The sequence below is a fragment of the Manacus candei genome, unplaced genomic scaffold, assembly GCF_025592945.1.
Source record: "Manacus candei isolate 608988 ecotype Guabito, Panama unplaced genomic scaffold, ASM2559294v1 h1tg000023l, whole genome shotgun sequence".
Taxonomy (NCBI): Eukaryota; Metazoa; Chordata; class Aves; order Passeriformes; family Pipridae; genus Manacus; species Manacus candei.
In genome coordinates this window covers 1,411,433-1,435,400 of record NW_026138071.1, presented here as the reverse complement: position 1 = coordinate 1,435,400, position 23,968 = coordinate 1,411,433, and the positions used below count along the sequence as shown (strand labels likewise).

General features: G+C 43.5%; 2 protein-coding genes across 8 annotated transcripts in view; both read left to right on the top strand.

Moving 5' to 3' along the window:
• The window catches only part of KALRN (kalirin RhoGEF kinase), a 505,663-nt gene extending 491,925 nt beyond the window's left edge, over positions 1-13,738 (top strand). For 5 of the 7 annotated variants that reach the window (XM_051787529.1, XM_051787530.1, XM_051787531.1 and 2 more), the window contains 7 exons: positions 396-527; positions 2,265-2,429; positions 3,289-3,367; positions 4,517-4,717; positions 5,644-5,782; positions 8,033-8,570; positions 9,561-13,738. In XM_051787529.1, coding sequence (XP_051643489.1) covers positions 396-527; positions 2,265-2,429; positions 3,289-3,367; positions 4,517-4,717; positions 5,644-5,782; positions 8,033-8,570; positions 9,561-9,592 — 1,286 coding nt within the window. In that variant the 3' untranslated portion in view covers positions 9,593-13,738. Of the gene's footprint in view, positions 1-395; positions 528-2,264; positions 2,430-3,288; positions 3,368-4,516; positions 4,718-5,643; positions 5,783-8,032 lie in introns of those variants that run through there. The other 2 variants (XM_051787541.1, XM_051787534.1) reach the window with 2 other exon arrangements.
• A 449-nt stretch (positions 13,739-14,187) lies between these two features.
• UMPS (uridine monophosphate synthetase) lies at positions 14,188-20,370 on the top strand. The gene is made up of 6 exons (XM_051787628.1): positions 14,188-14,372; positions 14,628-14,781; positions 16,312-16,980; positions 17,671-17,846; positions 18,764-18,878; positions 19,683-20,370. The coding sequence occupies exons 1-6, from the start codon at positions 14,229-14,231 to the stop codon at positions 19,862-19,864; spliced, it is 1,440 nt and encodes a 479-aa protein (XP_051643588.1). The 5' UTR covers positions 14,188-14,228; the 3' UTR covers positions 19,865-20,370.
• Positions 20,371-23,968: the final 3,598 nt, after the last annotated feature.

The window sequence follows — 23,968 nt, the reverse complement described above, 5'->3', positions numbered from 1 at the left end:
GCTTGCTACTTAGTGAAGTCCAACAGATCCTCTGCATTCCAGGGGTGATTCTCATGGCTGGTCTTACAGGGAGCTCTCTAGGCCTCACAGTGAGCTGACCACCAGCTGTGAGCAAGAAGAAATTCCCCCCATGCTCTAGTACTGTGGGACCATGTTGATGCAGCAAGGCTTCTCTCCTGGCTGCTAATATGGAAGTACCAGCCCCTCAGTGGTAGGTGAACGGGACTGTGACACTGCCTTTCCTCTGGCTGTGCCAGAGTAAACCACAGTGCTCCCTCTACAAGGTGCAGCTCCTCCATAGTGACCTGATGTACCTGATGCACCTGATCTTCAGAACAAAGCACTAGCACTTGTTGATGTGATGCTGGACTTGGTGCTTGTTTTCTCTTCCCAAGGTGTCCCAGCTGCCCCAAACCGTCCTATTGCTCAGGAGAGAAGCTGCACCTCTGTGATTCTACGCTGGCTCCCACCATCCAGTACAGGCAATTGCACCATTTCAGGCTACACTGTGGAGTACAGAGAAGAAGGTGAGTGGTTTGAGCTGTGCCCTCTGGCTGAGAGAATGAGAACTAAGTCTCCTTTATGTCACAAAAGGTCCCAAAAGCGGTCCCAAAAGCATTTTTACCACCACTGGTGTGCTAGTAGTTGTACTTTACAGATCCCAAAGTCTTAGGCCAAAAGAAGCCCTTCTATCATCCAGTCCAATCTCTCATATGTTACAGACCTTTCTGTTTTCTCCAGGCACTTATGACAAGTAAAGTGTGCTAAGCTAAAATATATCCATCACTAAGGTATCCTTTTATCATTTGCCTACCACTAGGTAGAAAGATATCCATCCTTTCTGGCGTGTGCTTCCCAGGAATGCCAAAAACAAATCAGCTTTATTATTTTTTTGATCTGGATAGAGATGCAGATCCCTGTATATTTTTAAGCTCAGCTCTGAAATACATTCTTAAATCCAACCATCCTTTTCCCCTGAAGAATGAAGTAGATATTAAGTGCACTGTTTTCCCAATATACACAGGCTCTTGAAAAGGGCATTTGAAATTATTCACATTCCTTTTGCATTCTTCGTGCAAAAGTGTGAAGGTTCCTGGGCAGTAAATTTTGTCTTAGATATATGGATTCTGGTTTTAACCCTTCGTGTTTCAAAAATGTAGTAAATGTGCAAACCTAATTACTCCATCATATTAATTCCTTCTCTTAGCAAATACTCTCCCTTTGGCCCTCACTGTGCCATCAGTGTAACTGGCATTTTTGTGAGAGAATAAAAGTTCCTCTATTAACAACAGCCCCCAAAACAAACAGCAACAAAAAAAAACAGCAGGGGTTTTAGTTTTCAGTATTCCTCCCACTCCACAGGTAAAACTGACTCTTCCCTGTAAAACCAACTTGACCTTGTGAGACCTGGCAATCAGAATTTGTCCACAGTGCACAGAAACTATATGGGTCATGGTAAATAACATAAAGGTAAAAGGCCCTGAATTTACTAAAGATAAAATTTTATATATTCTTGAAAGAAATCACAGTCTGTGACAGGGCTTAGTGTCCCAGGGTTCCTTTTCTGTTCTGTGACCCTGTACAGATGAGTGAAGTATTGCTCCTTTGGATACCACACATTAGGCAATGGTTTTGTTTCTGATAGGAGCAGAAACACATGAGAGCCACACATTTCTTTGCTGCAATTCTGCTCATCTGCAAGATACCTGTACTAAGCCTCAGAAAGCTGGTTCTCCTCCTGCAGCTGCAGCTGTCACTGTAGCCACCACATCTTCATCTGCAAAAGCATTTGGATTGCACTGACACCCTATCTCAGCTTCATCTGTGACTCCTTTGACCATGGTTTTGGGGCTTTTTTTGCAATATTTCTGCTACTGTTTCTCTTATAGCAGAGTTGTCATCAAATCAGCCCTCCACTTCTGTGTTATCACGCTGCCCTGAGACATCACTTGCAGCACACAGCCCCAGCACACAGCTGGAGAGAGAGCTTGTCCCTGGGCTGCACTTTTTCCATCAGTCAGCTGAGGGGCATTTCCTTCTTCAATCATTTAGCCAGATGGGAAGGTGGCTACAACACAATATAGCTTCCTGTGATCCATTTCTGGTGTAACAGTCTACTGTAACATTGCCTCCTAAAAACCCTGTAGATTTTAACATCTCAGGGTTAAAACCCAACATGTGTTGGGCAGAGAAAGTCTTTGCCCTAAATTCAGGCAGTGAGACTGTTTCCTTCAGCTCTCTTTCTCTCCCTATGGTAAATGCAGGCTCACAGGTCTGGCAGCAGTCAGTAGCCTCAACTCTGGACACATACCTCGTCATTGAGGACCTGGCCCCAGGCTGCCAGTATCAGTTTCGAGTGAGTGCCAGCAATCCCTGGGGGATCAGCTTGCCCAGCGACCCATCTGAATTTGTGAGGCTCCCGGAGTATGGTGAGTGGGCAGGGCAAGGAGGGGCTGATGTGCACAGGAGTCCATCTGTGCCATTTGTATGGTGTGCTTTGATGGATCTCAATAAAAACACAGATCCTGGACCTGGTAGAAATACAAGAAAAAGCCTGGGAAATAGCCAGCTCCTGCCACCATTGTCATGTCTTCACCTCCATCCAGGCTCACAGCCGCCCTCTGCCATAAAAGCTGTTTCAGTTTCCTAGCAGGTCCCTACTTTGTATCCCAAGACTATTTCTTGTCTTTATCTCTGCACAACAGGCTCTGTGTCCTGGCTGGTGTTCCCCTGCTTTTCCAGCAATGCCGGCTGCACCAGAGGCTTCTGCTGGGCATCCTAGCTGGAAAGCTGCAATTCCACTTGCAGGACATACCCCCTTGAGCAATGCAGCTGGAATAGGAATCCTCAGTGCTGCAGGAATTTGGGGTACAGCTCACTCAGGACAGTGCTGTGAGCAGACCCCACATTTCCCCATGTTTTAGCAGCTCCAGTGTGTAATCAGGTCTGTGACTGGCTTGAATAGCCAGTGCTGGATGGTACAAGAGTTCACACAGCATAGCTCTGTCTCCCAGTTACACACATGCCCTTAGACTGTCTGTGTGGCCCTTCTCAGCGCAAAATTGCAAGGACAGATTTGAGTCCACCTTATCCACACCTCTCTTTGGCGAGCTCTGGTGTTTAGTGGTCCAACACACTGCAACTGTGCCTGAGCAGTATGAAACTGGACTCTTAGTGGCAATGTTTCCTATTTTAAGTAATACAGTCCCACATAACTTTAAAATATGCTGTTTATATTCCTCAGGAAACTGTCTTTATAGTTTCTGAATGTTCTTTATTCTCTCAAAGACTCTGCTGCCGATGGTGCCACTATTTCGTGGAAGGAAAACTTTGACCTTGCTTATGCAGAGCTGCATGAGATTGGGAGGTAATATTAACCCTGCTTATCACTGCAATAAAACACTCAAACAATGGATTGAAGCTTTTTCCTTGGAGGAGAGTTTAGGTTTCTTTTGTAGTTAGCCTGAAAATGCTGCTCCTTTCAAAGAGCATTGCACATTAGATACTGATTAACATACTAACTAAATTTTGGGTTTCAAGGTCAGTTCTGATTTGAGGATTGCAACTTGGCAAACTAGTGAACTATTAGGCAGCCAAATCTCTGGAAGCTGGTATCTCCTCTGTCATCTCTGATTTGATGTCATCTTTTGAAGTCATGACAATTTACTGGTTCTGGATAAGCTTAACCTCAAAGACTGAGTTTGCCAAAGCACTTGGGCATGTGACTGACTTAAATCACACACCAAAGCTTTGCTGATTAGGAGGGTCAGTTGAACAGGAGCCTAAATAGGAGCTGCATATGTTGTGATCCCTGGGTGCTCTTTGCAGACAACAGATAAGGGGCATGCAAACAATTCAGGTTAATGCAGTTAGTTCTTCAGCTCAGTGGTCAGAGACCAGTAATTCTTGGGCTGAAAGGACAGGAGTCATTCTGGTTCTGTGTAGAATAGAATGATGTAAAAGCCCAAGTTCAGCACTGGGTGTTTTACTTTCAGGAACGGTACTAGGCACTAGTCTGTACGAGCTTCCTAAATGCTTTCCTGACAGCTTTTTTCTTAATTTCTTACTGTGCATCTGAAAAGGTGAGACAAAATGTTAGGTTAGCGATTATTTAATAAGGCTGTTCTTTTACTTGTCTGAGAAAGTTTGGTCTCTCTAATAAAGCAACCGGAGAAGGGAGACCAAAGCTAAAAAAAAAAGATATAGAATCTGTAAAAGTGGCAGCAAATTGAACCCAGGGGAGGTTGTTAGAGGACATCAGCATGGCTGCACAAAGCAAAGTGACACCATTTGCTCTCAGTGTTTGCTAATCCCCAAAGAATCTCTACACCCAGGGTAAAAGACGGAGAGCCTTTGTTGGAAAAGGTTATGAACAACTTGTTAAATCTGATTCCTTGTGAAATATTAATGTGATGAATGAAATAACACTTAGAAAATCACTCTGTTATTGCACTGAAAACTAGGCGTGATTTATTCCTGAGGCCACTTCATTATTCTGTTTTCTTTATCATTTCAGGGGTCGATTCTCCATAGTAAAGAAATGCGTTCACAAAGCCACCCGGAAAGACGTTGCTGTAAAATTCATTAGTAAAAAAATGAAAAAGAAAGAGCAGGCAGCACACGAAGCAGCTTTGTTACAGCACTTACAGCATCCTCAGTACATCACTATCCACGATACCTACGAATCTCCTACTTCTTACATCCTAGTTTTGGAACTGTAAGTACGCAGAGCTGCAGGTCAAGTGTCTGGATAGGAATCACAGCCCTATTAAAGCCAAGGATAAAATTCACCCACTCCGAGTTCAACAGGGCAAAGATTTTGTCATCTGCTTTTTATTTATTGTGATGTCAAATGAAAATAGCCATTTTCTGCAGAGTTTCCACTGTCTTTTCTTTACAGTAAATAAGATTGAGAGGGACAAATAAAACTGCTTTCTACTGTGGTGAAGCTTGGATAATTGTGTCCACAGTTAGTTTGTCCCATTGAATAACATTAGATTTATTTGGGCAGTTTTGTCCACTTTTAAAGTAAATATATATTTTTATATAAATATGTTTCAGCTAGAATAAAGCCTACATCATTCTAATACCTCTTGGTGAAAAGGCCTGTTTAGCAACCATGCTTGCATCTGTAAGGAGAAGTAACAACCACAGTCTTTGTTACAGTGTGTTCAACAAAGTATATTTGGGCTATTTGATTATTTGTTGGTACAGATGAAAAAAACTAGGTGGAAAACTTTTATTGGGTTAGTTTTCCCACAGAATATATTACCAACTAAAAATGTCAGTGATTTTTTTTCTGCATTATGCAACCAGCTCTATAAATAAACAGATGAATCCAAATAATTAAGAAGCTCTGTTTTCAAAGGGATTGCCTCTGTCTATTGAATCCATCCTTAAGCAAATGAGTTTACTTTAAGACTGTTGCTAAATTTGTCAAGGACCAGAGATAACAACTGAGGATTAATCATTCTACCATGGCCTGTGGTATCTTGAGAGATCATTAAATACTCATCAGATCTTGCATTGTAGTTTCCTCCATTTTTAGGTCATGAAGTTTCCATTTCAACTTTGTTTTCAAATATTAACTGTTCCTAGAGATACCATGTGATCTTTCATGTGCAGGGTTTGATTTGTTTGTAGGATGGATGACGGTCGTCTCTTAGATTATCTGATGAACCATGATGAACTCATGGAGGAAAAAGTGGCGTTTTATATAAGAGACACAATGGAAGCCTTGCAGTACCTTCACAATTGCAGAGTGGCTCACTTAGACATAAAGGTAAGAACAAACCAGAATGTTGCTATTATTCCATGCCCTGGAACAGTGAGTTCCCAGCTGTGCAGATAGGGAGGAGGTGCAGTCTGTACTCCCAGGAGATGATCACTAAATGGACAAGACTGCCTTTCAGACCTGTTCATCAGAGGAAGGATTTACTGACCTGCAGCGCCCGGTTTTTGCCTTCAGACGAGACACACCTGTTTCCTTGACTCACTGGTTTGTTCTTAAGGGCTTTTTGGATTTAATGAAGCAGGAGGATGTCTGAGGCAAGAGTGAGATGTCATTAGCCCCTGACTGAAGGGGAATTATAAGTTAAATCTATGGGATATGGTTTGGGCTCACACCTCTGCCAACTTAGCCACCAAGCTCCCTGAGCAGAGCTGGCTTGTGCCCAGGCAGCTCAGGGCAGGCCAGAAGGAGCATGTGTCTCCCTCACATCTGCACCTGTACCCTGGGGAGCCCAAAGCAAGGGGATGGGAGCGAGCAGGAGATGGGGGGCACTGGCAGAGGCAAAGGAAAGCAACACAGTGCATTGTGCTGCAGAGCCTGAGAGGGGAACTGGGTGGGAAGTACAACCAGGGAGAGGTTCAGAGGAAGAACAAACAAGAAATGTAGGTTCTGTGCACTGTGGAGAAGATATTCAGGCATATTCTAACATCACACTCGGATTGGTACAGCTCGTACCTCCTTTTGTTAGTGCACATGGCAGGAGGCACTGTACTGTCCTGGATTCAGCGTTGTACTGCTGCCCTCCCCAACATCCCAGTTATACTGGATGACAGAGAATTAGCAATTGAAGTTATGATCAAGTGTTTTGAGTTTTGTGATCTGCAACATTTTGATTTTGGTTGCCAGGATATCAGATAATCTATAACTTTTTGCAGACTTAAATGCCAATTAAAAATGGAGAAAGAGAGATGAATTTTACTTTCCTAAATAGTGACAATCCAGCTTCAAGGAGATCTTTTCTCATCTCTCTAAACCCCAGAAATGTCAGATGAAGTGATACTTTCATTCTTCTGCTGCCTACTACTGCTACAAAAAAAGTTCCATTCGTAAAGTACCTTACGTGAGAATTAGACACAAAAGGCTAAATCATCCTGGTTTCTTTCTATAAGATTGTTTGTATTTATAGGACCTGTCAAAAAGTAGGTATCACTTGCAGGTAAGAAACTTCACTGAATACTCTGTTTGATCATAAGATACTTACCAGAAACAAGGTGGGAAGCTAATTTTCTGTGACCTATTTACAGTTCTTCTGAATGAGAGATGCTAAATAAAGCACCTTCTGTTGCTAAGTGGGAAGCAGGAAATGCACTGGCAGTGACAGCAGACATAGCCATGGACTGTGCTGTCCCAGGATCCAGCTCAAGGACATGTTGATTTTGTTGATGCAGACTGCACAAGAGAAGAGCAAGCAGAGACTGGAACAGCAGTGTAGTGAACTTTGCTTTACATATATATATAGCCATGAGGCAGCACTAAAATATGAATGAGGATGAGGGAGAGAAAAAGGGATCTAGAGAGTGTGCAAGAAGTAAATTCAGAAATCATCTCAGAGACAACAAAGGAAGGAAAATTCATGTTAAGTCCCCAGAGCAGAGTGTGTAGGCAGTGCTCAGCACCTCTCACTGAGAGAGAGACTAAAACAGAGAGAAAAACAACTGGGATGAAATGTAATTGCACCCTGGCCTGGAAAGCATGATCGTGTCCTGATGTGTAAAAGTGAACACTGGCAGCTCCATTCATGTCAACTGACAGCAACAGTAATGGCACACATGAGAGTCCTTCCCAGGATATGTGGTAGAGGGAGAAAAGTTGAACATTTACTCCATGAAGAACATTTCTGTTACAAGTTACACACACTTACTTAGCCAGTTGTCATGTGAACAAATGGAATTTAAACTACTTAGAGATACACAAATCTCATCAAAATTTAAAAATCTGTCAGTGCTCTTAATCTGTAGAGATTAGTTTGGGAAAATAAACTGTAAGTATTTGGGACAAAGTGCAAAATCCCAGCGTGTTGCCCTAGTGCAAAAGAGGATGTTGTCATCACAACTTCAGCGCTGATCTGAATTTAGAGCAAACAGCAGCTGAGGTGGTTCTTTATCATTCATTCCCCTGATCTCTACCTTGCATGTCTGATTAAATGTGAGTTTTGATTGGCTATTAAACCTACATGAAACCTACACATTTTATTTGCCAAAATATAGTATAATTAAGTTTGTATTATTGTATTTTCAACAGCCAGAAAATCTGCTCATTGATTTAAGAATCCCGGTACCTCGCGTCAAGATCATTGATTTGGAAGACGCAGTTCAGATCACAGGTCACTACCATGTCCACCACCTCCTCGGAAACCCAGAGTTTGCAGCTCCTGAAGTTATCCAAGGCCTTCCTGTCTCCCTTAGCACAGATATCTGGAGCATTGGTGTCCTCACCTACGTCATGTTGAGTGGTGTCTCTCCATTCCTGGATGAAAGCAGAGAGGAGACTTGTATCAATGTGTGCAGAGTAGATTTCAGCTTCCCACATGAGTACTTCTCCGATGTGAGTCATGCTGCCAGGGATTTCATCAACGTCATCCTCCAGGAAGACTTCAGGAGAAGGCCAACGGCAGCCACCTGTTTACAGCATCCATGGCTGCAGCCACACAATGGCAGCTATTCCAAGATGCCACTGGACACCTCCCGCTTGGCCTCCTTCATCGAGCGCCGCAGGCACCAGTACGACGTGCACCCGGTCCCCAGCGTCAAGAGTTTCCTGTTAAGCAGGCTGAACCCAGGCACGTAATTCCTCTATCCCTGGGGTCCTACGCTGCTGGTCCTGAGGCAGGAGCGCCAGGAGCAAGCAGGCACCAAGCAGATCTGTCTGTACATAGCCCCGTATTTGGTGTTTGCATTTCACCTGGCCTCCCCAGCTGCAGGGTACAGACCACTGCAGAAGTGGCAGTACCTGGGACCAAGGAAAAGGGGGGAACAGCAGCAGGGACCCGCTCCCTCTCTTGGGGCACATGTTATTGTCACATCCACTGCCAAAAAAGGACTGCGGGAAGCAAACACCAACTGGAAACGAGAGCCAAAATTGCAGTTGCCTTAATCTTTGTGAGGCAGCCTTATAAGAAATCCTCTTGATCTTGCTGAACTGAATTAAAAATGTACAAGAGATTAGGAGTAGGGTAGTAGAGGGGAGTGAGACCAGGCTGACCTTAGCACGTACAGCAGAACCAGACTGGTCAGTTTTTGCTGAAATCATTGCAAGCCTGCTCCAGGTTAACAGACAGACTTTTCATGCCCCATATGCCCAGGTCTGCCATGATTTCAGTGGGGACTTTGCCTGCGTAGGACATGCAAGATCAGGCTCTAGTCACTGCTGGATCAGCTCCCGTGGTGGCGTGGCTTAGGTACACTCCTGTGGCGTGGTAATGCTCAGACCAAAATCCTCCATTAATCCTTGGGCTTTCTGCTGTGTCAAGTCAACGTGCAGCACCTTTTGCAGCTATGATTAAGGCAATGAATCACTGGAGCAAATAGCTGGTTCTGACTAAGCACAATGGGACTATGATGGTTTTTTTTAAAAGCATTTTATACACATTGTACAGAAATCTTTTGCAAAACCTGTGCATTGAGAAAAGGCTGAGTCCAATTTTTGCAGTATCTGTAAACTAGATGATGATGATGAAGACAATTTTTTTCTATCACAGGTTTTCAGTATACATATATTGTATCATATATATAAATATATATAAATATAAAGGTTACTGTTCCATTTCTAGTTTCAGAATTGCTCGTCCCAAAGTCCATCTGAGCCTTTCAGAGTGCAGTAGGAGTGGTGAGTTCATTCTTGTGCTTACAGCTTGAAAATCGTTTTCAATGTTTAAAGTATGTCATTTGTTTCATTTCCAAACTTGTAAATATCTCTCAGCCACCATTAGCACCTCATCACCAAAGCATTTGTGAGGATATTTTTATGTCCAAAGCCTACTTTGTAATAATAAAAAAAATATTCACAATTAAAACATTTTTCTCTTGCAAGCCAAGTTGCAACATCATCATATTGATGTTACAGTGACGGAGCCAGCCTTAAGTATAACCAACACAGGGAGTCTGCAGTGACAAATCAGCAGTTTGTAGGCTGGCCAAATCCTCTCTCCAGCAGTGGGACTGGGAGGGGAAACACCTCCCTGGCTGGGGCTTCCCCATCCTACTGCCATACCACCATAGAGATCTACAGCCTCTTGGTTGACCATCAGAGAGATTTATTTTTTTTCCTCTGGCATGTGAGGACTTTGTCTTGGTGCTGAGTGCAGTTGCTGTGCCTGTAGTGGGATGTTACCAAAGGTTTTCCTAAGGAAAAGGGCTTGATCTGACCGTGTGTGCTCAGTATAGACTCTCTTGTTAGTGCAAGAGTCAAATTTGATTTACTATCCAAGTAACTGTACTGTGAGCCTGCATGAGCAAAAGCTATCTCTGCCAGCAGGTGGTGGAGATACCCTGTGAATCCTGTTAAATTCTGAGGGCTCTGATAGCCCTTTTTTTGATCCACCCCTCAGCTCAGTTTCATGGCAGGTAGGAGACCTGGCCCTTATCTTTGTGCTTGCTCTATCAGTACGTGGGGGTGGTCACTATTTTGCTAGTGGAGAAGAAAGGAGGCTCAGCAAAAAACTCAGTGTTCATGGAATACAAGAACAAACCTTGAGATGGGAGAGTCACAGTAAGAAGGGTGAGCACAGTCAGAAGCAGTGCACGAGGCTTTGTGGCCAAGGGAGAGAAATCTAATACAGGGAGGAGTTGTGGAAAGGCTTGGAAGAGACAGTGTTCACAGAAGGTTAAACTTTTTGGGTCATATAGAACCTATCTCAGTTTCCCTCTGTAGTGCAGCAGCTGATTTTCTAAGCAACTCAGCAGCACTTCTTAAAAAAGACCAGTCTTGTCCTGAGCAGCAGTGCAAAGTATGCAATTTCTTAGCAACTGAATACAGACAGCAGTCAAGGGGTGTCTTTAATTATAGCACCTGCCTCAGGTACCTTCTACAGAATTGTCTGTACTTCTTCCTATCTGTCAAAACTGGCTCTTTGTACTGTGATTGCACTGCCCTTAAAAAAATGTTTATGGAAGTGTGGTCTATAAAACCCACAGCTTTTATTAGGCCCATGGGTACAGTTTAAGCCACAGGCTTTCTGCTTGGCATTAATATGAACAAATTCTCATGTATCACATGAAACTTGGAGTTATTTAGCATTTTATTTTCCTTCCTCCTGCATTTGCATGTCAAACTGCAATAGCAGACACTTTGGATGCACAGTGGGAAAAAGCTGGATTGCTTAAGGGAATATTTAGGCCTCTCATTGCTATCAAATAATAGAAAAGAACACCCAAAAGGCTGAAAGAGGATACATTATTACGTTCTGAGATTCAAAAATGATTCCTTGTTGAGAGCTGGAAGTGCTAAACTCTGAAGACTTTGAATGCTATGGGGTTGCTTTCCTTTGTGGTTTTGCTTTTTCCATATACACATTAGAGAACTCCTCTTCTTGGGCACCACTCTTCGTACAGCACATTCAGGAGTATTTAAACCTGTTAGAACTTCTAGATAACGTTTGTGATTATCAACCATTCTTGTATTTTGTCTCAAAGATTTCTTTTGCCTGAATAATGTCAAGTTGACATGCAATGCTGCCATATGATAGATACAGAGGAAGTATTCTGAACTTGCCCTTTTGAGGTCTTTCTCAGCCAATCTGTGGCCTCTCTACAGATCCTACAGGTGCTGTAACTCTGTTGTAAACTGTAACTTTGTTGTAAAGAGATTACAAAGCTCAGTAAATTGGCCTGGAGTGTACCCTCTGGGTGAGAAGCACCACAGCCAACTCCCTGTGCAGCATTCTCCGACTAGAGGATTTTTTGGTGCATGAAATATTGCCTGTAGCAAACACAGGAAAACAGTTTCTTCATAGAACTCCGTCAGGCCTTTACAAAGCTCCCCAGGCTGAGCTGACTCTGAGGGGAAGATTTCTGCCTGCAGCTGTACCACTCCAGGTGTTCCCAAGACAGCCGAGTGAAGGTGTGGTGGGAGCTGCACTCTTTAGCTTCTGCAGCAGCTCCAGACCCTGAGCCAGGATGACCAACAGGAATACTGGCAATGGCACACCATGAGCTCCGTGCAGAGTGGCACTTACCCACACAGCCACCACCTTCAGACATCTCCACAGCGCTCCTACCCTGCTCTGACACCAAAGTGTTGCTCACAGTGTTCCCTGGCGCTGGGTTGGGTGACAGGAAGGCAGCAGGTGCCAGTAAACAGAGCCCAGAGGACATGATGACATGGGGTGCTCTTTATTTAAGACAGCTGCATTTAATGAATGTGTCTGGCAATGAGATTTAAACTAACTGGCCTCTCTCCACTTCACTTGGAGCAGCCTGGCCAGGCCATTTGACTCTTAGCCATCAAACAGGAATTCTGATGGCCCATGTAACACTGTCAGCTTCCATCAGGTGTCTGAAGACCTTGCTGTCCTGTGGGAGACCACCCCATCCCACCACGCTGCCAGGCCCCCTACACATGTTACTACAGGGATGAAACACAGCCAGTCCAGGGTTCTAGACTTTATTTTAAAGCAATATAGACTTCCAAATTTAAAAAATTTTCCCACTTACACCAACAAATTTTGTTTATTCTTACTGCCCCTTTATTTTAAAAGACTATTTTTTTTTAGTAACAGTAATCTTTAAAAGCATTTTACTGGTAAACTGAGTTAATGCTGAGACAAAGTCTGTGCCCTCAACTGACCCATACAAGTGCTATGGCTTCAGTGGACTTCATTAGCATTTCTGATGATGCTACTAGGCCTTTGTTACAAAGACTGTGCCTAAAGGCTGAATGCAGAGCCACACATCTGACTATGTATAACCCTATTTTAATACCCTTGCAATGAGGGGACTGCATCCAGTAACCTGGGATAATATAAACTTCAGAGACAGATGTAAAGGCTATTCTGTATATAAAGGTCTAACAGATAATTAACATGTACAGGTGCTAACCACCTGGTTTTGTTTCAGTTCCTTTCACTGCAGAGGTGGATTCTCCACTAACACAGGGCTTGGATTAATTTTCCAGCTCATTTGTTCATGTCCCATCAGAAAATGGTGCTTTCCCAAGGAAACAAAATAAAGTCCCATTTTACTAGGCTGACTGCACACTGCCATCAAGTGATGAACTCTTGTTCTGGGATCTGTATAGTGCTGAGTGTTTCCATAGCGTCAGGATGCTGAATGTTTGCTGTAACTGTAGTCTTTATTATGGAGCTAGTGAAAAACCAACATCTTTTCTACTCAAGCCATATTTCACCTTCATGTCCAACTTCTGATGCTGGTGCTTTTACTTCTCTTTCTACCAAACTGTTCAGCACTGCTCTGCCACTGAGGTCAATTTGCTGATTACTTTTGGAAGGCAAATGCAATAGGAAGTGCAAAAAAACCAAACAATAAAAAAAATAAATCTATCTCAGACTTATTCACCGAGATCAGAGCAAACAGTTGGAATGTATTGATGCTTTTCAATCTTTGCAACAATCCACCGAAGGAGGAAAAAAAGAAACAGTATTGCTAACAGCTCAGCATTTTCAAGGTGCAAAGTAATTCCACAGCCTTAATTATTTCAGTGTATTGCTGGTCTGCCTTAAATGTACCTTCAGTTTTATTGCGGATTTCATTTTGTATGCACACAATGTTGGTTTGTAAAGGCAGGTTTGTAAATATTTCCTTTGTAAGTCTAATCACTCATGTGTACTGTTGTGAGGTGACTACTTGCTGTCCCATGTTGTTGTTACTATACTGCAGTATATATGATCATCTACAGATGTAGCTTCGACTTGTACATCTCCTGTCCTATAAATAGAGTATACTAATGACTCCGTTTCTGGGTTTTTTTGATTAAATAAAATTATTCGGAGAAGACCGAGTCAGTCTTATTTCACTTGTATGGCATCTTTCTGAGGCCTTGACGGCTCAGGGCTGGCTGATGCCTTTATTCAGCTCATCTTTTTCGGAGGGATCTCACAGGAAACCAGCACCGGGGACCGTCACTGCAGCCAACCCTCAGCGTGGCTCCATCCACCCAGCGGCCTTTTGGGTGTCACCCCGAGAGAAACGCGGCGAGAAACTCGGATCACATCCAACCCTCCCCGCAGCGGCGGTTTCTGCTTCCCTGGGGAATGGGGTGACGGGAGAACCTGGAATCGCTGCGCGGCGTGGGGTGGGGGGGCCGGGGCGTGGGGAGGTGGGCGCGGGGACCCCGGGCTCTGTGCGGGGCTGGTCCCCACGGCGCGGACACATGCGGGGATGGGCGGACACATGCGGGGAGATGCCCGGCCCCGCCGGGTCGGGGGTGTGTCCGCCCCGCGCTCCTCCCGCTGCTGCATCACTTCCCTGCGCCGGGACGGGCGATGGCGGCCGCGGGCATCGTGGCGGCCTCGCTGAGCGGGGCGGGCGCGCTGCGCTTCGGGCACTTCGTGCTCAAGAGCGGCCGCGCCTCCCCCGTGTACATCGACCTGCGCGGCCTCGTGTCCCACCCGCGCCTCCTCCGGCAGGTGCGGGACCGGGTGTCCGTCCCCGAGGGGCCGGGGGTGTCCGTCCCGTGCGGGGTGACGGGTCTCCTGCAGCTCAGGGGGGAGAGGGGACCCGGGAGCGCTGCTCTCCAGGGAGCCCTTCCCGGGGCCGGGCTGTCGGATCGCCGTGGGAACATGTGAAGGAGCGAGGTTTTCATTGCTTCCCGCGGTAATGCATTAGTTTAGTCACTTTCGCGCCCGTCCGATTTTGAAAAGCGTTTGGTTTTCCTTTTTCAGGTTGCGGATCTCCTCTTCCAAGCAGCCAAAGATGCGGGTCTGGTGTATGACTGCGTGTGTGGTGTTCCATACACGGCGCTGCCGCTGGCCACAATTATCTGCTCAGAAAATCAGGTCCCGATGCTCATACGGAGGAAGGAAGCAAAAGACTACGGTAAAACCATCAAATCAAGACTTTGTGTCAACTTGCTGTCTTGTTTGGGAATTACCTTATATACTGGTGATTCTTTTGTGATGTACAGCATTTCAGTTTAAGGTTATTTAAAAAGCAGCTCCTTTTCACCCTAAAGCATACTTCCCACAGGATCCCAACCTGATCAGGCTCTCCCAGCTGTTGCCCACTAGGCTGCAGCTTGAATCCTGCTGTAGTAGGTTAGGAGAGTCTTGAAGGGTGTTTTTTGTTTCTTTGGGTTTGTTTGTAAGGGGTTTCTTTTGTTTGTTTCTATTCTTTAGCAGTGTCTTTTTTTTTCTCTTAGCCCATTACTGTGGTTCTGGGTTAGTGGCCTCTTCCAGAAACAAGGATTTATAACTCACATTCTCTAACATGCTGAGCAGAACTTTTTGCGTACTGATTCCAAGAAGAACCTTTCTAGTCCCTTCTTCATTTATTTCTCAAACCCCTTTAATTTTCCTGTGGTCCTGTAATCAGTAGGCTGGGTTAGCAGCAGTCCCTTCTCTACCCAATGAACCATTTATCTGATTTTGATAAAGGAAGAGAGGACTGAAGCATTAACCTGCCATATAACTGGATTTCTACGCATGATAAGAGCTGTCCTGTTCCAACAGCGTGTAATTAGAAAGTACGCTTGTCAAGACTAAATGCTACTCCTGTGTCAGGCAGTGGGCCAGGCATGGAAACGTTTGCTTTTCCTTCTTGTGAAGCACAAGCCAGTTGTGACAGCAGTTAACTGCCTGACACAAAGTTTCTGGTGTCATAGGGATTGCAAAGCTGTACATGTGCTTGTTCTCTAGGCTGCCATGGTCTAAGCAATGAACTGCATAATGTTCTCCTGCTGCTCTGTGCTTCCTGGGAAAGCCAGGCATCCTTTGTTGTTTCCCTCCAGGAGGCCTTTCATGGATGTGTAGCTGTTGTTAGTTAAGACAAAGGCATTTGGGGCTTTACTTCTCATTGTTTAAACAGGCATATTGAGCACAGAATGCTGTCTGTGGAAAATAGGAAACATGCTAAGGAGTGCCAATTACTCGTCTGCTTTAAACATGTTTGAAATAACGAGAAAATAGTTCTGTAATTCTGAGTTTTCAATTCATGACAATAATAAACTTCTGAAGTCATTCAAACATTTGAATCTGTGCTGTTAACACTGTGTCAGTTTTGTTAATAGAATGTAACTTCTGGAAACATAAAGTAGTATTTCATGAGCTTGGAAAAGTAACAATCCTTATTAATTAAGTTACAGATAAGCAACTGAGCTGTGGTAAGAATTGTGATAACTGGTATCACATTCTAATAAACAAATTGCCTCTCCATACTGACAGTGAATGTGAAATTCCTAATCTCTTGAAGTCCAGTTCCATTGGAATTCAGGATATGCTGTAGTTTATGCTTGTATGTGGAACAAATATGATCTTTATTTTAGCAGAGCAAGTTAAAGTTTTGATACTTTTAAGGTTTTTTTGGGTCTTTTAAACTTTCTTGATGGAATGTTTGCTTTTTATTTTTAAGGTACTAAGAAGATGGTAGAAGGCACCATTAATCCGGGAGAGACATGCCTGATCATTGAAGATGTGGTAACAAGTGGATCCAGTGTACTGGAAACTGCAGAAGTTCTTCGGAAAGAAGGATTAAGAGTCACAGATGCCATAGTGCTGTTGGACAGGGAGCAGGGTGGGAAGGCTAGGTTAGAGGAACATGGAATTCGCCTGCACTCTGTGTGTACCTTGTCCGGGGTGTTGGAGATTCTCCAGCAGCAGGGAGAAGTGGCTGCTGAGATGGTTGAAAAGGTGAAGGAATTCATTCAGGGAAATATGTTTGAGTCAGTGGCTCAGAATGGTCCTGCTCCTGTGAAGAGACTCTGTAAGGAGCTGAGCTTCAGTGCTCGTGCCCAGCTGCCAGGGGTGCATCCTACTGCAGCCAGGCTTCTCATGCTCATGGAAAAGAAGCAAACAAACCTGTGCCTTTCTGCTGATGTCACTAGCTCCAAAGAGCTGCTGCAGTTAGCTGCCATCCTGGGCCCCAGCATTTGTATCCTGAAGACTCATATAGACATCTTGAATGATTTCACCCCAGAGGTAGTAAAGGAGTTGAGGACCCTTGCAGACCAACACGAATTTTTGATTTTTGAAGACAGGAAATTTGCAGACATTGGAAACACAGTGAAACATCAATATGAAGGTGATTAACATCAACCTTGATTTACTGTTACTTTGCTGCTGGTGTGTGTAACTGCAGTGCTGGCACAGGTTGCCAGGAGAGAGTGTGGAATCTCCAGCTTTGGAAAAGACTCAAGGTGTCAAGGGCCTGAGCAACCTGATCTAGCTTTGAACCCTGCTGAGAGGGTGTGACTTCCTGAGGTCCCTTCCAACCTAAACCTTTTTATGAATCTGTAGTTGTGCTCAGTAAGTACTCCTGAGCAGTTGTCTCCTGTGAGAAACTGCAGCCTGGCTTCTTAAGGCAGCCTGCTATTATTGTGTGATTGTTACAGCTTTCATTTGACATTGGATCTGCAACTGTAGAACTGCTTTTCTCTTTTGCTGATCCTTATGTCCCATATGATCTGCATACTGTCTGGGAAGATAGCACCTGTGACAGTGGATTTCTAGTCTACCATAAATGTCTCAGTGAATAGTAAAGGTGAGATATTAGCAAGTGTTTGTGACAAGTAAACTGAGAGGTTACACTTTGTGGTTATCAGCTATCAGAACTGTCTGATGAGACTGAACTTGCAACTGTCAAGCTTCAGTAGTAAAACTGTCTTTTAAAATGTGAGTGATTTAGGGTGCAGCTGGTTTTGTTTAACTTGTGTTTCCTGTTTAACAGATTTCTGGTGACTCTTTGTCCATGTCTTCCTCTCCCTGTTCCCAGGTGGTGTATTCAAAATCGCATCCTGGGCAGACATCATTAATGCCCATGTGGTTCCAGGCTCTGGAGTTGTGAAGGGTCTGAAGGAAGTGGGTCTTCCTCTCCAGCGTGGCTGTCTCCTGATTGCTGAGATGAGTTCCCAAGGGTCACTTGCAACGGGTGAATACACAAAAGCTGCAGTAAGTAGGCAGACTTGCTTCAGGTTAAAAGCTTGTAAAGTGTGACACGGAGGTTTTATGTGCTTCTAATATTTGCACTTCCAAAAGTCCCTCCAGCTCTAACTATTATAGGTGTTTTTTCCTTGGAGATTCAGGAATCTGACAGTATGGTGGTTAAAGGTTGCAGCTGTAAGCTAGTGATGAGAGGTGGTCAGAGTTCACACTTGGAATTGTAGTAAACATGCCAAGTTTGCTATTAGCAGCCCCGCTCTTTTTTGTTTTTCTTTTTTTTTGTTGTTTTTTAAGCAATGTTCTAATTAAGCATAATTTCTAATTAGTTTAAATTCATTCACTGTAGTATTTATAACACAGAAAGAAACATAACATTCCCTTCCCTGACAGAGGGGTGAGTATGGGCACTGAAGGAGAAAATGAGGCTGCACACACAGAGTTCAATTTCAGCACTTGTCCACAACCCTTTTTGGTGTTCCCCTTTTTATTCATATTCTCTCATAAACAGCATTTGTTGTTTTAGTTAACCGAAATTCCCAGGATCATCCCAAACCAATGCCATGATCCCACACATTCACACTTGCATCATGTGGTGGCTGTGTTCAGCCACGGCAGAAAAACACGTGCTTGTCAGGCAGGCTGGTTAAAGTGGTTTTCCACTTTGAGACATAACATTCTGTCTCTCAAAGCACTTAGCCAAGGTTGATCCTCCCGTTTGATTCCCATTAACTAAATGCAGGTGCAGAGTGACTCAGCTTGTTCCCACAGGTGAGTCAGCTCTGGGTGACTTTACACTGGTAATGCAAGAAAAGGTGTTTCAAACCCCTGCCTTGCACAGCTTAGTGTGTCAAAGGGTGGATGAGAAACAGATTGCTAGTCCATCTGAATTTTAGGTATATCACTTCTAACTCTTCACTGATCTTCAGGTACAGATGGCTGAAGACAACTCAGATTTCGTTTTTGGATTCATATCCGGATCTAGAGTTAGTAATAAACCAGAATTTCTTCACTTAACCCCAGGGGTGCAGCTGCAAACTGGAGGTAACGTTTTCTTGAATATTTATAGTCTGTTTGCAAGTACAGGAGTGATCTGGCCTTCAGTGAAGAAGTGGCTTCTGAAGAGAATTTAGTTGCTGACTCTCTGTGGGAGCAGTCTGTTTGCCACTAAGGGCTGTCCTCCATATTTCTGGGTATGCTGATCCCTTTCCTGGGAGCTCTGAAAGGCAACCAGCAGGCTACACAGCCTTTTTTCTTGTTTTGAGGTCCGTGCATACCATAAAGCACAGTCCTGAAAACACGTGAAATGTCTTCAGACAGATGTTAGATTAGATGTTAAACTACTGAGTAGTAGAAAAAAAAATACAACAAATACAGAAGTTCAGCTGTAAGACTTGTAACTGACACAGATGCGCAGTATCAATTAATTGAAAGTCTTCTACTGACTAAACAAGTTATCACTGAAGCAGATAGGGGAGATATGTTTCTCTGCAGTACTTAATTCTTGTGAAACCTAAAGTGAAGTCACAAGGTTTTACGTTAATGTTTGGGGAGTTTGGCTGTTTTAAGAAGGCTGAGGTTTATTTCAGTAATCCTGATCTGTGCTTCTTTGTGTAACTGCTCCATCTATTCTGATTGGTAAATCATGAAAAAGGAGGGTGCTGGCTGTCAGATTTGATCTGTGTAATAGTATTTGTTGGGTGGTGACAGAGCTTCTAGTTATGTTTGTGGATTGTTAGGATTAGAGTTGGAACAGCATACCTGTTCTCTGTTCCAGCATGTCTTTGAAGATTTGTAATAGATATGGTTTTGTAAAAACTAAAAAAAAAAATGGTGTCTCTGTTTCAGGTGATAACCTTGGACAGAAGTACCTGAGCCCCAAGGAAGTTATTAGTGAAAAAGGTTCAGATATCATTATTGTGGGACGTGGCATCTTGTCAGTTCCAGACCGCCTTCAGGAAGCAGAGAAGTACAGGACGGCAGCTTGGGAGAGCTACTTGAGCAGGCTTGGTGTTTGTGCAGAAGATTGAAAGCTGGACACTGTCCTAGTCCATAAGCAAAGCTGATGGAGCTGCAGCCACCGTGAGAGTTCCAGCTAAAACGTCGACACTTCAGCCTGTAAAAAACTGCCCTTTTGGAGAAAAATCTGTTACTAAGTTGTTTTAATTGTACACACACAGATCAAGTTGTACTTGCCATGGTTGTTTTTTAATATTTGAGTTTAAGAACCCAAAACTTCATGACCAGTTTTTAGCCTTAATAGGCTTTCTTGTTTGAAAAATATTGCACAGAGCACTCCAAGGGTATTTAGTTGGCTGTTGTTGCCTTTGTTTCTTTTCTCCACCCTCAAATTCCTTCTGGCTGTGGAAACAGTATTTTGCTGTTCTTCATAAACTTCACCCTCACACCTGACCTGCTGCCTCATTTTCACAGGTTTATTCAGCTCTGCTGTTTCCAAGGAACAAGTATAGGTTTTAATGCTGTATTGTGAAATTGAGTTATATGTTGTTTAATAAATACCTTTTTTGCTACTGTTTTCCTGTCACTTTCCTATGCACTCTTCCTTCTGTGGCAGTATAAAGTACTGTTTTCAGAACCCCAGTATCATAAAAAAATAAATCTGGTATGTTTGTGACTGCAGGAATTATCATGATTCTGTTTACAGGAGCTGCAAAGAATTTGTCAGAGCAGTTAGTTGTTTTGTGCTTAATTACAGTGGAGCTGTTGATTGCTCTAATGAGAAACAAAAATGTACTTTGTTGACCTTTTTGTGACAATAGGTGGAATACTTCCAGGATTTACTTTCCACTCTTTGCGGTGAATAAGGAGAAGCAGAAATATCTTGTACAATTGGTTTTAATTAGAAAGTAACCTTATGTATATCTAGCGTGTACGTGGTGCAGATTGATAAAATTTTCATCCCTCTCAAGAAGTCCAAGACAAATGGTGATGCAGTTCTAGACTGTTGCTGTTCCAAAGCACACAGAGAAAGCTGAGTTCTTTTGTTAATACACTTATCTGTAGACTAGGGCCAACTGTAGTGAGAAGAGAGTTTTTGGCATTACTGCTGAACTTTCCACCAAGTCTTTCAAAATAGGAGAGTGAAGGGGTTTTTTTGATTGGATTAATCTATACAGTGTCTAAGACTGGGGGAGACCAGCTTGGATCTGAGGGCTCTGCCTTATGCCTCTTGTATTAGTGACACTGTTCCCTGTTGGCAGTCAGTTTAGAAACACACAACTGAACGATTTTGTGCTGCCTGGGTGTATTGGGTGGGATGACTTTACCCTTTGACACTCCATGTGCTCTGGAAGTGCCCAACTCCCCTTCGTGACAGGGCTGCTTGTGTGGCTTATGATGGTTATTGTGGAGAAAATATTAGAACTTTGTCTATGTGTGTGTGTGTTTTGTTTTCCTTGGGGCTACCAATTCTTCAGTAGTCATGTATCATAATTTATGTCGGGAGAACTCCACCCTGGGGAAGATGGAACGTGATGATTGTGTTGTATATTGTTCAGATGCCCTGCAACAGTCAGTCAGTCAGGATATTTCACATCTGCTTCTAAGAAATTCCAGTCCTCCAAAGTGAACAGAGGATTTGGGATTTGTTTGCTTTCTCATTATCATGGCCTTGAGGCCTGTAGCAGAAACAAAACTTCCTCAAGTAAACTATTTTGCAGAAAATTACTTTTTCCACCAGAGGGAGCTGAGACTCTGTTTTTCAGGAGCGTTGAGGTCCTCCTGGCTCTTTTATAGCTAATAGTTTCCAACGATGATACCACCTCTAGATATCCCTAAGATGAAAAAACATCTGGTTTTTCAAACATTTAATATGCATTTAAACATCATATGAAAAGATAAAACAGTAGTCTAAAACTCATTTAAAACAGTAGTTTATCCAAGAGCTGCCTCAGGCTGAAGCTCAGCACTGTGTGTTGTTGTAGGCTTGCTGTTACAGCGCAAGCAGAATTTCATGAGTTCAGTATTTTCCACTAACTCTGCTGAATTGTGTTTGAGTGTGTGGCTGATATCCACAGAGCTAAATCCCTGAGCAGGCTCTTTGGAGAGCTGGTTTATCAGGCCTCTAGCTGAAAAAATAGCAACTGGATTTGGAAAGATGGAGGTGATCTAATATCCAGTCACTTCTAGAGGATATGCACAACTTCTTGCTTTACAAAACAAGTTCTGAGGAACAGATCAGTTGGGAAGCTTCATTTCACAGTCCTTTGTGCACTCCAGAGAGAACTGTATTCTGGCACTTCATTTGACACCAATGCCGCAAACATTTCAATTAGTAAAACAAAAACCTGCTACCTCCTATATGCATTCTCCTGTCAGAATGATTATAGTAAACAAGTGTGTGCACTTCCTTTGAGGCACCTGAAAGTGATTAAAAATCCATTTCAAATTAAGAACAAATGTTAATTTCCTTGCTTGCCCCTGCTGCTCACATTCACTGCATAGTTCTTGCTGTTGGTCCCAACCGTTCCTAACATGGGAACTAGGTCACAATTTACAAAACTCATTTGCATCATAATATATGAATCTGAAAGTCTCGCAGTTCTGTGATCTGATTGAGTCTGTGGTAGAGGCATAAGGCTATATGTAGGTTGCTGTGTTTAATATTATCTGGCAAGTAGGCATTTATATGAAATTGTGATCCTTAATCCACTCTGGAATATGGTTTATAACAGAATAATTAAAGGATATCACACTTTTCATAGTGAAATTAGACTGTAACCAAGCGTTGCCAGTGCTTGCAGCAGAAAGCAGGCTGTCTTTCTGCAATTTCTGAGCAGCAGTTTCTGAGGTCTGTTTGAGGGACCAACACAAGCTGGAACCACTAAGGAATTGTTACGTAGCTTTTGATATTTGTACATAAAGTTCACTCTGTCTCTCTGAGGTTGTGGGTATCTGTGTATAGCACAAGGAGTGCTGTGTCAAGAGAACCCAGCCTGGGCACTTTAATCAGTATAACTGCGTAAGAACAGTGCTTTACTTGGACTTAAAATTCCTGCGAGATCTTGATAAACCCAGCGCTGAACTAAAACCAGCCAAGTTAAAACTTTTGTCTTTAAAAGTATGATTTGTATGTCACAGTATCAACATTGCTTTATTAACCAATAACTGGCAGGTCACATTTTAGTTTCCATAGCCTTGTCTACGAAAATTTTTTTGAGACTTAATCCCAGAAAAATAACTGAATCACTTCCTATGTGGAAAGCCTGTTGCTGTGGATTTTTTTAGTAAGAGACACAAACATGGCATTTAGGGAATAGCACCAAAGGAATGTGAAAGACCCAGAGGAAGTTTGTTTCCAGATCTGACTTTTGGAGGTCACTGTCTCAGGGAATGGTCTGTTTTGGAAAGCTTGTGACTGAGCTGTGGGCTAGACGGGCTGGATGGTTTGTTTGTTTGTTTGTGATCACACTGGTGGTTCTTGGTCGGCCTGTACCACTGTGACAAGTACAGCTTCCAAGTTCAAATGCTGTAGGAAATTAAAACTCAGCCTGCTGCCTTCTCCAGCTTCAGGTTTTCTTCTAACTCCTTTGGCAGGCATTTGCAGGCTGGGAGAGGACACCTTGCCTGTGTGTCTGGGCTGACTTTGTCCTCAGTCCTGGTTCTGTTTCTGCATGACCCATGTGCTTCTCTGAACATTTTCCCATTAGCTGGTGCCAACCACAGTCAGGCTGTGAAAGTGCAGGGCTGTGGTGGAGGCTGTGGCCAGCATGGAGAACAGGAGGAAGCCTGAACAAGGCTGTAACTGCACATGGACTCAGGAACAGAAACATGATGGCATGATGTCACAGGCTGTGTTTAGCCCAAATAGGTATTGCAGGAGGAGAAGCTAAACAGTACAGTCACTTTTGATCCACTCCTGAACAACTAATAGTAGCTATGCAAAAGATACTTTGACAAACAGGACTATTCAGACAGGGAAATTCTGCAGTGTTCCCTGCAAGTGATCATTTCTGCTTTGCTAAGGGGTATCATTTTAGGCTGATGATGGAAACAGCCATAAAGGTGACCTGGTTATAAGGGGGAAAATAGTGAACCAAAGAAGATCTCTGCTCAAATACTGACAGAGAATATGCCTGCCACCCTGGGAGACAGGCCTGGGAACCAGAAGCATC